Source organism: Vicia villosa, unplaced genomic scaffold (assembly GCF_029867415.1).
Source record: "Vicia villosa cultivar HV-30 ecotype Madison, WI unplaced genomic scaffold, Vvil1.0 ctg.000816F_1_1, whole genome shotgun sequence".
In the NCBI taxonomy this organism is placed as follows: Eukaryota; Viridiplantae; Streptophyta; class Magnoliopsida; order Fabales; family Fabaceae; genus Vicia; species Vicia villosa.
In genome coordinates, this window is record NW_026705359.1 from 165,362 (window position 1) to 180,290 (window position 14,929).

The 14,929-nt window shown below is 35.6% G+C and overlaps 1 protein-coding gene across 1 annotated transcript; it reads right to left on the bottom strand.

The window, feature by feature from the left end:
* Positions 1-8,686: 8,686 nt before the first annotated feature.
* On the bottom strand, positions 8,687-12,349 carry LOC131631367 (heat shock 70 kDa protein, mitochondrial). The gene is made up of 6 exons (XM_058902160.1): positions 12,132-12,349; positions 11,404-11,468; positions 11,230-11,308; positions 10,579-11,145; positions 9,867-10,487; positions 8,687-9,546 (listed from the first exon to the last, which is right to left on the bottom strand). Exons 1-6 carry the CDS (start codon positions 12,201-12,203, stop codon positions 8,923-8,925), a joined length of 2,028 nt encoding a protein of 675 aa, XP_058758143.1. The 5' UTR covers positions 12,204-12,349; the 3' UTR covers positions 8,687-8,922.
* Between the last annotated feature and the right edge of the window lie 2,580 nt (positions 12,350-14,929).

Below are 14,929 nucleotides of genomic sequence, written 5' to 3' on the forward strand. Positions count from 1 at the left end.
ACTATTTAACAGGATACAGTTAATAGCATACAAGCATACATTTCTGCACTTTATGAATCAATCTCATCTCATATTGCACACAAGCAACTTAAATAGTCTTTAAGTCTAAGTTGGCGAGTTTTTGTTGATTTTTTGACGTTATACTCTTTGTCGCTGGTGCTAGTCTCTAACATTAAAATTCTGTTAAATGTTTTTTTCATTCTGACATAGATATTTATTCTTGACGTGGTTTATACAATTAATTTTTTTTTGTGTCACGTGTCAATGACAAATTTAACAAAATATATTTTTGCAGTGTATGAGATTTAAAATACTTCTTCCTTTACCACTCATCCATGATCCATCAATATATTTTGTTCAATAATTACACTGAAATCCTAATTGTATAAAAACTGTGCTAGATTAGAATTTCTACGATGTCATCCCAACATGCAACTGTCTCGTAATTGTATAAGCATTGTCTCATAAGTGTGATTGTATAACAACAAGCAACTGCAAAAAAAAGTCATCACCAACATGCTCTCCCAACCAGCTTGTTTCTGTTGGAAATTATAAAATAATAATTTCCTTAGTGTGTTCTAATGTGACAAAAAATGGAAATAGATTTTTGGTTGTTGCATAAATTTGTTTTTTGAATTCAAATTTACAACATTTCATGAAGGGGTGTCTTGTGTCATTATAGATGAACCATTGCAATATATGGTGAAAAGGTGTTGTTTCATCAAGAGTTGCAAACTTATGAAACAACACATGCATGGCCTATAAATACACATTTATGAATCCAAAAAACACACAAAAAATCATAAATTCTCTTCATTATTCCAGACACTCTTCCTTGCATTCGAGTTCTTCATCGGTCTTGTGCAGACTCGAGTAAGGCAGAATTATCCTGGGTATTCAGGCCGTTCCAACTCTAAGACAATCGAGAGTGTGCTTGAAATACTTTTAAGGAAAGTGATTCTGTTCGCGATTCAGCCTGGATCCATTCGATCTCTCCGATATTTCTAACAATCTTAAAAGTATTTGTTTAATGGCAACGAGACTTCGGTTTCAAATATTAAAGAAGAACTGTTGTGATGTTGACACTTTCTAAACACAAGAAGAATCTACATCATATATTCGGGTACGTTTATTATTTCTCATAGAAATTAAAACATTGTGTGATAATCATAATATCAAGATCAAAATTGAGTTCTATTAATAGATGATATTAGACATGATTATAGATATTATGATTTTCAGATAATTATTAAATGATATGCATCATAATTTAAATTACAAAACATCATTAATAATTATGACATGCATAAAATGATTTTCATTGTATCGTAATAATGGTTTTCGAAATGCACCATTGTTACCGTAATGATGTCGTCTCGTAAAACGCATCTTCATTCTGGAAAATGGAATGTAAAATTTGTAAGTGGTGTAAACTCATAATACTCTTAACATGGTTCATGTGTAAGTAAACAGAATTGATTCATTCATAGTATCAGTAGTACATATTTCGCGTAATATATATTAGAAAGCATTTTGTCAAGCTATTATCTAAAAGTAATGGTGCTGTAAGTTAAGAAAATGCATCTTGCCTTAATGAATAAACTTAGAAATCATTTTGGTACATTCTGGATATTGAAGTTAAATTTTATTATATATTAAAATCGGAAGTTGTTGACTATCTAAGTGATCAAATAATTAAAGTTTATAATTATGAATTATACAAATGAATTATAATCTATATATTATATGAATTGTTTGTGTTCGATAAAATTTATTATTATAAGACATATAAAGACCATCCAAAGATGGATCATGATTTATATAGATTTTTGGAGTCTAATATAATTATTAAATTCGAAGAAGTTGAATGTTGAGAATCTTATCGCGGAGGATAAGAAATTGGTGATTCACACAAATAACGAACCTTGTGAGGAGGCTTCTCTAAGGGTTGTTGAAAATACAAATAGAAAGTTCATCAATGATTGTTGAAAAACAAATCGAACTTAGAATTGGCAGAAAGTCTAAAAGGCTAAGGATTTAGGACCGAACAAAATCGATTGTCGGCATATTTCTTGTATTCAATAGAAGAAAAATGTGAGAATCTTGTTCGTAAGATTCCTATTATTCTTCAAGTGGAAGATGATCATAAAGAGTTACAATGAAGATGTAATTTCAAGGGACTTCTCTTGGAATGATGTTATCCAAGATGAAATAGAATCAACAATGTCAAATCATACTCCTTTGGATGCAAACGGATGTTTAGAGAAAGTATCATAGTGATGGTACATTAAAACATCTACAAGGATTGATTAGTAACCAAGGGTTTTACACATGAGGAGATTTATATGGAGCAATCAGAATGTTATATTGTTCCTACTGATGAACAAAAGGTGTATAAGTTTGTTAAATCCTTGTATGGATTAAAACAAGCACCGAAACAATGACATTAAAAGTTTGACTTTGTCATTGTAAGATTCTCCGATTAAGGAGGAACCACACAAGTTAGGGGGAGAATTTTCAATATTATCAAAACAAGAATTCAAAGAGTTTGTCATCATCAAAAAGGGGGAGATTGTGAATAATATATCTTATATTTAGTTTTGATGAAGACAAAGATTATCAAAGAAGAAAAATGATCAAAAGTGTCATGCACGTCAATGATGAAGTTGATCAAGAAGGTTGAACATAGAAATTCAAGTGAATATTTGAGACAAGAGAACTTAACTAAGGTACTCATCGCAATTTATACTATACTACTTTAAAATTGCTCATAATTTTATCTCTCATTTCATCTCTCATTTCATCTAAAAACCTTCTTGCATCATCAAGCATAATTATCTTAAACCTTCTTCATCTAATTCTTGTGATAAGTGTTTGTACACAAAGTTATGTAAGAATATTGTGATATTCTTTTGTCTCTATGTTGAGTACATGTTGATCATTATCAAAGAGATGAATGGAATCTTAGAAACAAAGAGGTTTCTAGCTTCCAGTACCAAGATGAAAATCTTGAAATAGTGGATACTCTTTTCAATCAAAGTAAAGCGAAAGAGTGGGAGTTTAAAGCATAGTCAAACACACTATATTGAGAAAACTTTCACATTCAAGATAAAAGATCTTGGACTAATTGACACTCTTTTGAGAATCAAAGCAATGCGAAAATAGTGGGGGTTATGAACTTAGTCAAATACACTTTGTTGAGAAAGTTCTTGATAAGTTCAAACTGTCACGCTTCAAAAAGTGAATATTCAATTTGATCTTAGTGTCAAAATAATGACGGAAGAGTTGTGGTCATATTAGAATACACAAGTGAAATTGTTCTTCTAGTATAATGTACTATATCCGACACAATATTTGCAATTAGTAAATGAATTGATTTACAAGTAATCCAAATAGTGAGCATTGGAAGGTCATCACAAGGATTTTCGGTCACAAGAACTTTGATTATTTCTTAAAAACCAAATCTTGACCTCCATTATAGTAGGTTCTCTGCCATATTATAAGGATATACCAATATGAGTTGGATATCGAGTGTTGGAGATCATACATTTACAACCAAGTGGATATTTACACTAGTTGGGGGTGAGATTTCTTGGAAGAGCAAGAAAGAAAGATGCCTCACTCTTTTGACCATGGAGCCATGGTGTGTGGATCTCGCTTCCATTGGTCAAAGAAGTTAAATAGTTAAAGGACCTTCTGTCGTAAGTTCCATTGGCTAAACACAGTGTTTCAAAGATGTTAACACAATGTGTTAGTCAAGCCAATTTAGCAAAAGAATTCAGATAAGTGTAAAATGGAAGTCTGGGCACTGAGGTCTTAGACATTTGTGAGAAAATTGATTAAAGATGTAATCTTTTAATCGCATATATACGATCGATCTATAATTTGGGAAATTCATTTACTAAGCCATTGGCCAGAGACTTAGTAAAAACAACCTCAAGAGGTATGAGGTTCAAACTCCTTGAGTAAGAGTTCTGACAGCGGCGGCAACCCAATCTTACGTTAACAAAACATTAACCTCAAGATTTTCAATGGGTAACAACAAGTCGCTGATTTGGATAATTGTCGAACATTTCGTGATAAATGTTGACCTTAAAACGAGGGTTGAGTTTTATTTTAAAACTCTTAATGAAGTTCAATACCAAGGGTACGTGTCTCGTGGAAAAGGACACAATATGAACTTCACCTATGTGAATTTCGAGATGGTGCCGTCTCAAAGTGAGAGTTGGAGTTTCTCTCATGAAAAATTCATGAAACAAGATAGCACATGGCCATAAGTAAGTGCTAAGCGAGTTATGCAGAGGAAGAACCTTTAAAGAGTGTGTGTAAGGCAACACCGGTCTAATCATATGGATTCATGGTTTAAAAGCTTTGCTACCTAATATTTCGATTAAACTTTGTGTTGTCCTTACTAAGGTTAAGTTTTAAATCGAAAGATACCTAACTGTATTAACACTCTTTATATCTCATTTCTGGAATTATTAATTTTGTCATTATTAGAACAAGTGGGGGATTGTTGGAAATTATAAAATAATAATTTCCTTAGTGTGTTCTAATGTGACAAAAAATGAGAATAGATTTTTGGTTGTTGCATAAATTTGTTTTTTGAATTCAAATTTACAACATTTCATGAAGGGGTGCCTTGTGTCATTATAGATGAACCATTGCAATATATGGTGAAAAGGTGTTGTTTCATCAAGAGTTGCAAACTTATGAAACAACACAAGCATGGCCTATAAATACACATTTATGAATCCAAAAAACACACAAAAAAATCATAAATTCTCTTCATTATTCCAGACACTCTTCCTTGCATTCGAGTTCTTCATCGGTCTTGTGCAGACTCGAGTAAGGCAGAATTATCCTGGGTATTCAAGCCGTTCCAACTCTAAGACAATCGAGAGTGTGCTTGAAATACTTTTAAGGAAAGTGATTCTGTTCGCGATTCAGCCTGGATCCATTCGATCTCTCCGATATTTCTAACAGTTTCACGGTATAAGGTGGTATAAGGTGCAGATATAAGTGTTTGCCTAATATTAAATTCATTATTTTATCAACCTACTTTACTTCCTTATTAGCTAAATATTTCTTCCTTATTAGCTAAATACTTCAATTTCTAATGTTAGTCAAGAGCTTTGAAGCTGTACCATTGATTTAAAATATTTTATTGTAAAACCAATTAATTAAAGACAGAAACTCATAATAAAATGTAGTAAGAGAAATTCAAAAGTAGGAACTAAAATAAAAAAAATATAGAGAATTTCATTACCCGCCTCCCTATGGGGGGTCACCCCCAGCGAAATTCCCAAACTACCCCTGCTTCGGAAATGAACTTCCGAAGCGCTTTTTTTTTAAAAAAAATTTACTTGATTCGGAAGTTCATCTCCAAAAACACCTCATGGGGGGTGCGTTCGGAGATGAACATCCGAAAACACCTCATGGGGGGTGAATTCGGAAGTTCATTTCCGAATTATGCAGAAACTCTGTTTTTTTTTTATGTTTTTTCTTAAACGCAACCACATTTTAATTAAACGTTACCGGCAAATAAAATAAACAATAGATTAGACTGAAAACACTAATATGATAAATAAACAAAAAAAAATACTTATATGAAAATATTATATACAAACCGAAATAAATAAAAATAGTGTGCTAAATATACAATCCAAAATCAAAAAATGAATAAACCCCACCACTACTGGGTGTGCCTAACCCGCTCACCCTGGGCCCTCCTCTGCCGCCTGTACCCCGCCGCACGGCCCGCATCCCTGGGTCGACGCCAGCTGCGCCGCCGCCCGCTCGCGTCTAGCCGACGCAGTCTGGGACTCTCTCCCCTGTCTGATGCGTGATGGCTGGTCTGACATGATCCTGTAAACAATTGAAATCTATTAATATGTGAGACAAATGAAAAAACAAAAAATTAATGAACTTCTGGTACAGTTCGGAAGTTCATTTCCGAAAACTGGGATGGAGGTGTTTTCGGAAATGAACTTCCGAAACACCCCCACGCACAGCTTCTCTGCAACCTCCAATGTCAGACCCAAAAACCTAAACCAAATCCATTTTTTTGCCTACTAAACATCCTAATATCAGTACTAAGCTATCTTAATGTCATTTTTTCAGATTCTAAACACCCTAATATAGTTTAATCAAATAGATCTAAAACTTGAAAAAACAATGATAAACTTACCAATTAGTGTTTAATGATGAGTTTGGTTGAGTTTGGAAGAAAAGTTTGGCTACTTCACACTTGCTTCTGCAGAAATTTCGCCTATGGAAGTGTTTGATGATGATTAGGGTAAATGATTTGGGGGAGGGGGAGAGTTCTGCTTAATCTGCAGAACGCGTTTTATTTCAGAAGTTCATTTCCGAAATTGTAGTTTCGGAAATGAACTTCCGAAATAAGACATTTTTTTCAAAAAAAAAAAGGCGTTTTCGGAGATGAACTTCCGAAAACACCTTTTTCATACATTTCGGAAGTTCATTTCCGAAGTCAGGGGTATAATGGGGTTTTCACCAGAGGCGGACTTGAAGATAGGGAGGTGGCCAAAGAATTTCTCAAAATATAATAGCAGAAATTCAAAATTAGGGACTAAAATGTAGTAAGAAACCTTGTTTTTCCTTTTCTTTTTGATGTCTATTTTGCCTGTTTGAATGACACTTATCACACGTGCTATTATTCTTTGCTAAAAAATAATTTCTCACCTTTTCTTTTTTATGTCTATTTTGTCTGTTTGAATGACACTTATCACACGTGCTATTATTCTTTGCTAAAAAATAATTTCTCACACTTCTATCAAGACCAACACTACCACTGTATAACAAAAATCCACCATCAATTCTATTAGATCATGAAATTTACAAACTCATTTCCCACCATCTAAAACAACAACAACAGAATTAAATGAGACGGAGTAAAGATACCAATTGAGGATTTGAAACGGAGTAAAGTTACCAACTGAAGACGTAACCTTAGATGAAGGTGCAAAGGAAGAAGAAGAATACTGATTAGAGGAGAGGAAGAAGAAGAAATTCAAATTGCAAAATTATTTCATTTTTAGATTCAGTCCTCCTTCTTATAACACTCAACTTGATATTTCACGTAATTTATTAGTATCAGAACAAAAAATAATAAAACAATTGTCACGTAATCAACGTTAGCCAACTCATTTTTTTTAACTGAAATTTGACGATAGGTTCTAACCCCGACAGAGAAGTAATATATAGGAACTCCATTAAAAAAAAAGATTCTGAGACCAAAAACTCTTCAATTTACAGAGACGAAACAGACTATTTAAGACAAATACCAATCATAATTACAAAATTATGTGTAATCACTTTTAGGATCTGCTTATCTCTTTTTAGAGAGAGATGACCCCATTCTTTCTAGAAATTTCTCCCTAATCCTTTAAGGTTTACTTTGCCTCCCACCTCCAGGGTGGTTCTCTTCTTCCACTTTTATGGTGGCCATCTCCTCTTTTGAAAGCATTTTTTTCCTTCATTTAACTATGTCCTCATGCTCTTGTCGTAATTAAGTCTCTCGTCGAATATTCCCTCTCTTCACCACGAACCACCGCCAAACCTCCCTTTCTATTGTTGTGACCGCCACTTGAGGCACCACCACTAAGGAACGACAAGTCTGTTAAGGGTGTTCTTCACATCTCAAACTTAACAATGGTGGATGTGCCTCTCTCCCCTATAGTAGGTCCTACACCTTCAATGCTTATAGTTTGTTGTATAAGTTGACGTGGTATTTGAATCGAACTCAAACTTAACAATGGTGGATGTGCCTCTCTCCCCTATAGTAGGTCCTACACCTTCAATGCTTATAGTTTGTTGTATAAGTTGACGTGGTATTTGAATCGAACTCTACTTTCGACAAGGGTGGCTTCATAGTTCGACAGAGTAGTATTTGTTGTAGTCGAAATCTGTTCTAATATGCAGTAGTTGAAGCTTGTTTTGTTTTAACATGCAGTTGTATTTCTACCTTACAACCATACCATCAAGAAGGATATTACAGGTCATTCCGAATATGATTAATGAATGTGAATTTCTCAAACACTATACAACTAGCCAAGTAGTAAGATATAGCCAAGCGACGGATTGAGTATCTCTGCAGAAGCAATACACTCCAAAATAAATGTTGAATTCCCTCCGTTAATTAAACACATAATCATACGACAACTTAAATCTGATCATGTACACTAATCATCCCATCTCTTTCCCAATCATACCATAAACAATCTGAACCGGCTGCAACTCCATCAACAGTTTCCTGGTGAGCTGGTGGTCACTGGTTGAGCTTATGATGCTTTCTTACTTTTTAACTTGCTTTAATTATGAATCCAAACTTTTTCCTCAACACCCATGTTCTATTATCCCTTTACAGCAAAAAAATGTGATGATGCAAAAGAAACATTTATGGATAAAAAAGCAGGACGTGAAACTTTCCTTATGTCTCACGACTACCATAAGCTAAATGACAGCTCCAGATGCACCACTACCCTATAACTTAAGGTCTTTGAGACTAGCACGTCAACACACTCAGCATCAAGTGGTAATTGTAATTTGCTGCACATGTAAAACAATCAATATCCTTTGAAAAATGCCAAAACAGTAATATAACTTACTGTGTACCTTTTCTCCTGTGAAAGTTTTACAAGCATATGCAAGTCTCCAATCAAAGTGCAAAACAATATTAACCACCAATCATTGGTAGATAACTTTTTATGAATAAATTTCAATCATGTTATTCAGACAGCCGTGTTCAGTTCTCCATAAGCACTACAAAATAAGAAGCCTTCTAGTAAAAAATGGCTTTAAACATTAAATACAAAAATAAGCAACCTTGTATGATTCAAGCAATTATGTGATGTTTAATAAGAGAAAAAACTGCTACAAAGCCTCGCCTAAGTTGTCTCCTCACTTCTTGACCTCTTCATACTCTGCTTCCGGAGCCTGTTCACCACCCTGTGAACCCCCATCGGAGGGACCGCCACTTGAACCACCTGAAATATGCTGTCCAATCTTTGACACAGCTTTGTTTGCTGCGTCCAGTTTTGCCTTGATATCATCGGCATTTTCCCCTGCCATCGCCGTTCTCAAATCTGAGACTGCATCTTCAATCTCTTTGGCAACTTCGGCGGGAATCTTCTCTCTGTATTCTCCCAAACTCTTCTCGATACTATATATGCATGTATCTGCACTGTTTCTAATGTCAATGAGAGCCTTTCTTTCTTGGTCTCTTTGGGCGTGCAACTCAGCTTCTTTGACCATCTTATCAATCTCATCATCTGAGAGTCCTCCTGATGAGCGAATGGTGATTTGTTGTTCTTTTCCTGTGGACTTGTCTTTGGCAGAGACAGTGACAATTCCATTGGCATCTATGTCAAATGTGACTTCAATTTGAGGCAAACCTCTTGGGGCTGGAGGAATGCCAACAAGGTCAAATTCTCCAAGACTTTTGTTGTCTGCGGCCATTTCCCGCTCACCTTGAAGCACCTTGATACCCACTTGAGTCTGATTGTCAGCTGCAGTCGAAAACACCTGAAACAATGGTGTCAAAATTTAGAACACACTTTTTACATTAAACAAATCTTGAAACCTAAATGGGATAAACATCTAAAGTGAAAAAACTGGCTAAAACAAAAAAAGAGTAATTTATTTATGTGCACGGGTCCTCTTAATTACACCTGGAATGTCTACTGTAAGATACCTGCTTTATTTGTTGGTTGGAAGAGGGTGAAGTAGATTTGATTAAGCAAATAATGATGTGATCAATGTTACATTACTATAGAAAGAACCAATTTAACTTCTTCAGAAACTAGCAAGTAGGAAACAATTGTATCTTGAGTAATTGCAATTACCTGACTCTTTTTGGTAGGAATTGTAGTGTTGCGGGAGATCAATCTTGTAAAGATACCGCCCAAAGTCTCAATACCCAGAGATAGAGGAGTTACATCTAGGAGCAGTAACTCTTTAACATCTCCACGAAGGATACCACCCTGAAGAGCTGCTCCCATGGCAACAGCCTCATCAGGATTTACTCCTTTGCTAGGACTCTTCCCAAAGATTTCTGAAACCACCTGCTGGACTTTTGGTACACGAGTCATCCCTCCAACAAGAAGAACCTCGTCAACATCCTTGATAGATATGTTAGCATCCTTCAAGCAGCTCTTACATGGTGCCTTCGTCCTTTCAATCAAGTTATTTACCAAAGCCTCAAACTTGGATCTAGTCAATGTGATGTTCAAATGTTTTGCGCCAGATGCATCGGCAGTGATGAAAGGGAGATTTATTTCAGTTTGAGAAGTTGAAGAAAGTTCAATTTTCGCTTTCTCAGCAGCTTCTCGAAGCCTCTGCAAAGCAAGCTTATCCTTTGCAAGGTCTATGCTCTCGGTTCTTTTGAATTCGCTCACTAGAAAGTCCAACAAGGCATTATCAAAATCTTCTCCTCCTAAGAAAGTGTCACCATTTGTGGCTTTTACCTGAAAAAGACGTTACCAGCGACCATTTACATTATAATTCCTAATGATAGGTTAAGAAGGATGGAACAAAAGAATAAATAAGTGTACATACCTCAAAAACACCATTAGAAATTTCTAAAATGGATACATCAAATGTTCCACCTCCAAGATCAAAAACTGCAATGAGACCCTCCTTGTTGTTCATGCCATATGAAAGTGCAGCTGCAGTGGGTTCATTAATAATTCTCTGGACGTCAAGACCGGCAATTCTACCAGCATCTTTTGTTGCCTGCCTCTGAGCATCATTAAAGTACGCTGGAACAGTAACTACAGCTTTAGAAATAGACTTTCCAAGATATGCCTCAGCAGTTTCCTTCATCTTGGTGAGAACAAAAGCACCAATTTGGCTGGGAGAATACTGCTGCCCGTTGGCTTCAACCCATGCGTCTCCATTGGGTGCCCTAACAATCTTGTAGGGAACCATTTTCATTTCCTTTTGTGTTTGAGCATCATCAAAGCGCCTACCAATCAAACGTTTGGTGCCAAAAAGGGTATTAGTTGGGTTAGTAACAGCCTGACGCTTGGCTGGTGTACCAACAAGAAGCTCTGATTTCTGGTTGAAAGCAACCACTGATGGTGTTGTTCGAGCTCCTTCAGAGTTCTCAATAACTTTGGGATTCTGAGAAGGGCATAAATATTAGTCCAGGAAAAAACCATATGCAGCAAACCCACATCTGAAAATAATTAAGAGATGGAGTCTCACCTTTCCCTCCATGACCGAAACACATGAATTGGTAGTACCCAAATCAATTCCAATGACATCGTTCCCAGCAGGTCTTGAACTGTAGAACAAAAGTAATTTTACAATGAGCAAACTTGATGAAAAAATGGAACTACCAAACAGATTAACACATAAAAAAACAACAAAACAAGGCACCTGAAAGGTCGAGCCAAACTTGCCAACTTGTGAGTTGCATATGATGCCTTGGTGCTGCCTGTCAACTGCACAGCCACACAAAAGAAGAAGAAAAGGAAATTATCTTCTGAATAATACTCTCACCACATATAACTTATAAGACCAAAACATGCCTAACAAAATTATTCTATGAATTATGCCATGATATTATCAGTTGTTATACATATACATGCATTTACTATCCCCGACTGGAGAATAAGTTCTAAAATTGTCAATCATGAAAACTTAGAGTAGATGCAACAAAACAATATCATCCTGTAATTGAACATGCATCACAGTAAAGCCAGTAACACAGGCAATCCAGCAAAAGTACATGACCTAATAATCAGTAACACAAAAAAGTAACAAGTGCTCCTCTAATTATTACAAAGTCCCTCAAAACAACCAAAATCTAAAGATTTGTCAGCAAGTTAATCCTTCAATTATGCATAAACGGAATCAACCTTCGAAAGCCACAACAAAGTACCATAATCACAGAATCACAGTCTCAGTCTTGCAGATCTTAAAAATCAATTAAGTGACAAGTAGAAAAAATTACAATCTATTGTTAACAGTTAAGGTATAGATCAGGGATTGATTGGCTATCCACATAATATAACTCATCAAACATTGAAAGTTGAAAATAAATGTAAGGTTAAACGAACAGAGACAGTGAAGATGGAAATGGAAATGAAGCAAAAGAGATGTACCGATCGAAAGGCGGAGACAGAGGAAGAAGCGAGGTCGCGGCGTTGGAGAGAACGGAGCAAGGCGGCGGCCATGGTGGATCGAAGAATCGAGAGAGGTAAGGCGAATGAGAAAGAGAGGTTTAGTTTGAGTTTGTTTGGCTATAAAATAGGGTTTAGGGTTTTGGGGTGACGAGTGCGGTGATGAAGATGTGCGGTGGAAATGTAATGTAAGGGAATCGTATTCGTGTTCTTCAAGGTATACCTAAAAATTGTTTTTATTTTTTTTTTATTTCTATGAAAATTTTCAAAATGTGCGAAAATTCATGAGAATGTTTAGCTTTGGTTTGGACCAGACCAACCCAAATAATTAAAATAACATAATAATAATAATAATAATAATAATAATAATAATAATAATAATAATAATAATAATAATAATAATAATAATAATAATAATAATAATAATAAATACTTTTTTATAAAAAATACAATGTCTAAAATGATGAAAATGTGCACTCAAAAAATGCGACATAAATTAGTCCTATTGTGGAGGAAGGATATTTATTTATAAATACACTTTATCATAGAATTTGTTGAACGCTGACCTCTATTTGGGTTTGAATAACCAAGGCTAAACGGCACGTCGGCCGACAGAAAACAACGGTGTTGGTGCCCCAAAGATCAGTGGACAATATAGCTTCAGCTTCAATGGTACGGGAACAATTAGAGGTTCCAAATGTGGAAAGAGAAAAGTCACTAGAGACACGAAAATCACCAACCCCAGTGAAAATCATTACTTTACCGGAAAAGAATAAGGGAGAAGTGAAATCTTGGGTGGAAATCAACCAAGGCAACAGGAATTTGAATAGGGAATGATTGTTGAATTTGTTGTGCCACAATTAATCAATGGTGAAGAGAAGATGATCATCGAAGAAAGCAACGTGGGGAGGAGTTGAGTTACTGGGAGAATATAGTGATACTCTTTGCTTTGGGAGAATCGCTCTCAATGCACACTGTGAAGAACTTCGTAAAGAAATCATGGAAATCCGTCTCCCTCCCAGAACTATATTTTAATGATGTTGCTTACTTCAATATTCATCATGGGAATCCCAACAAAAGGTTGTCACTGCTCATGGTCCAATAAACATACCACTGGAGTAATTTACTTGAGAATTGACAGACTTATAGGGAATATTCAATGGTTTCTGAATTATCAGGATATAATTGTTGAGGTGCTGCCACCAAATATCTCTGATCATGCCCCTATTAGAGTTAGATGGTTGACACAACAGATCAAGAGAAAGTATATGTTCAAGTTTCTGAAATGTGTTACTAAGAAGGAATGCTACAAGGATATTGTGAGAAACAATTGGGGACAAAGGGCACAAGGCAATGCTATGCAGAAATTATGGACTAAACTGAGAAGATTACAAAACCCCCTCGGACCTTTCCATAAGAGCTTTACATATATTCAAATACAAATCCAAAAGGCAATACAGGACCTGACTGGGGCGCAACAACATTTGCTAAACAACATGGATGATATTAATGTTATAGCGCATATGAAGAGGTACACTGGCAAGGTAATAAAGCTCAACCAAGTGGAAGAAGACATCCTAAGGCAAAAGACTAAAGTGGACTGGCTGAAGCCACGAGATGGGAATAACACCTTTTTCCATGCATTTATGAAGGAGAATAATAAACATAATAGTTTGTCTACTCTAACATCTCTTAATGGGGAATTGCTTAGTAATAAGGAGGATATAACAGAAGAGATCCTGGACTTTTATACTAATCTGGTATGGAATGCTTCTATGGAACTAACTAGAATTGCTAGAATTGATAACCTTGTGTTATGAAAGGGAATATCCTCTCAAGAGATGCTGCTCTCAGCCTCATTAACCTTATTGTAGAGAAGTAAATTTGGGAAACTCTTGATGGCATGGAGTACTAAAGCACCAGGTTTGGATGGCTTTAACCCATTTTTCTTAAAATATTCATGGCAGGTAGTGAAATATGATGTCATCGCAGGAACACGAGAATTCTTTACTACTAGCAGAATGCATAAAGCATTGAATTGTTCCCTGATCACCCTCATTCCCAAATCTAGTGAGGCGAAGACAATAAAATATTGGAGGCCTATTTCTTACTGTAGTACTGTTTATTAGATAATCTCAAAGATTATGACCATGAGATTGGGAAAAGTTATCAATTCTATAATTAACGAGAACCAGTCGGCATTCATCCCTGGTAGGATCATACATGACAACATAATGATAGATCAAGAGTTAGTAAGAGGGTATGGGAGAAAACACATTTCACTAAGATGTGTTATCCAAATGGACATACAAAAAGCCTATGACATTGTTGAATGGTCATCCCTGGAAAAAAATTATGTGTACTCTTGGCTTCCCTCAAAAATTTGTCAATTGGACCATAGCTTGTGTCACATTTGTCTCTTATAAATTTTCCATCAATGAAGAGCCAAGTGATATCCTTAAATCTAAGAGAGGTTTGAGGCAAGGGGATCATGTATCCCCCTAACTTTTTGTCCTGATTATGGAGTACTTTCATAGAGTACTACAAGGCCTGAAAGATATTCCTAACTTCAACTTTCATCCAAAGTGTGAAAGGTTGAAGATAGTAAATATTTGTTTTACAAATGACATTTTGTTGTTTTCCAAGGGAGACATTGTGTCCATTAAATTGATCATGAGAAAGGTTAGAGAATTACCCCAAGTCACTGGTCTTCAAATGAGCAAGCCCAAGAGTAAAATCTATTTTGTAGGCTGTGGATCTGTTAGCTGAAGATTTCGTTT

Coding starts and splice junctions, on each gene's coding strand:
- LOC131631367 (XM_058902160.1), bottom strand. CDS start 12,203: ATGGCCGCCGCCTTGCTCCGTTCTCTCCAACGCCGCGACCTCGCTTCT. Junction 11,469..12,131: donor CTGTCTCCGCCTTTCGATCG/GTACATCTCTTT, acceptor GTGGCTGTGCAG/TTGACAGGCAGCACCAAGGC. Junction 10,488..10,578: donor TTTCTAATGGTGTTTTTGAG/GTATGTACACTT, acceptor CGTCTTTTTCAG/GTAAAAGCCACAAATGGTGA.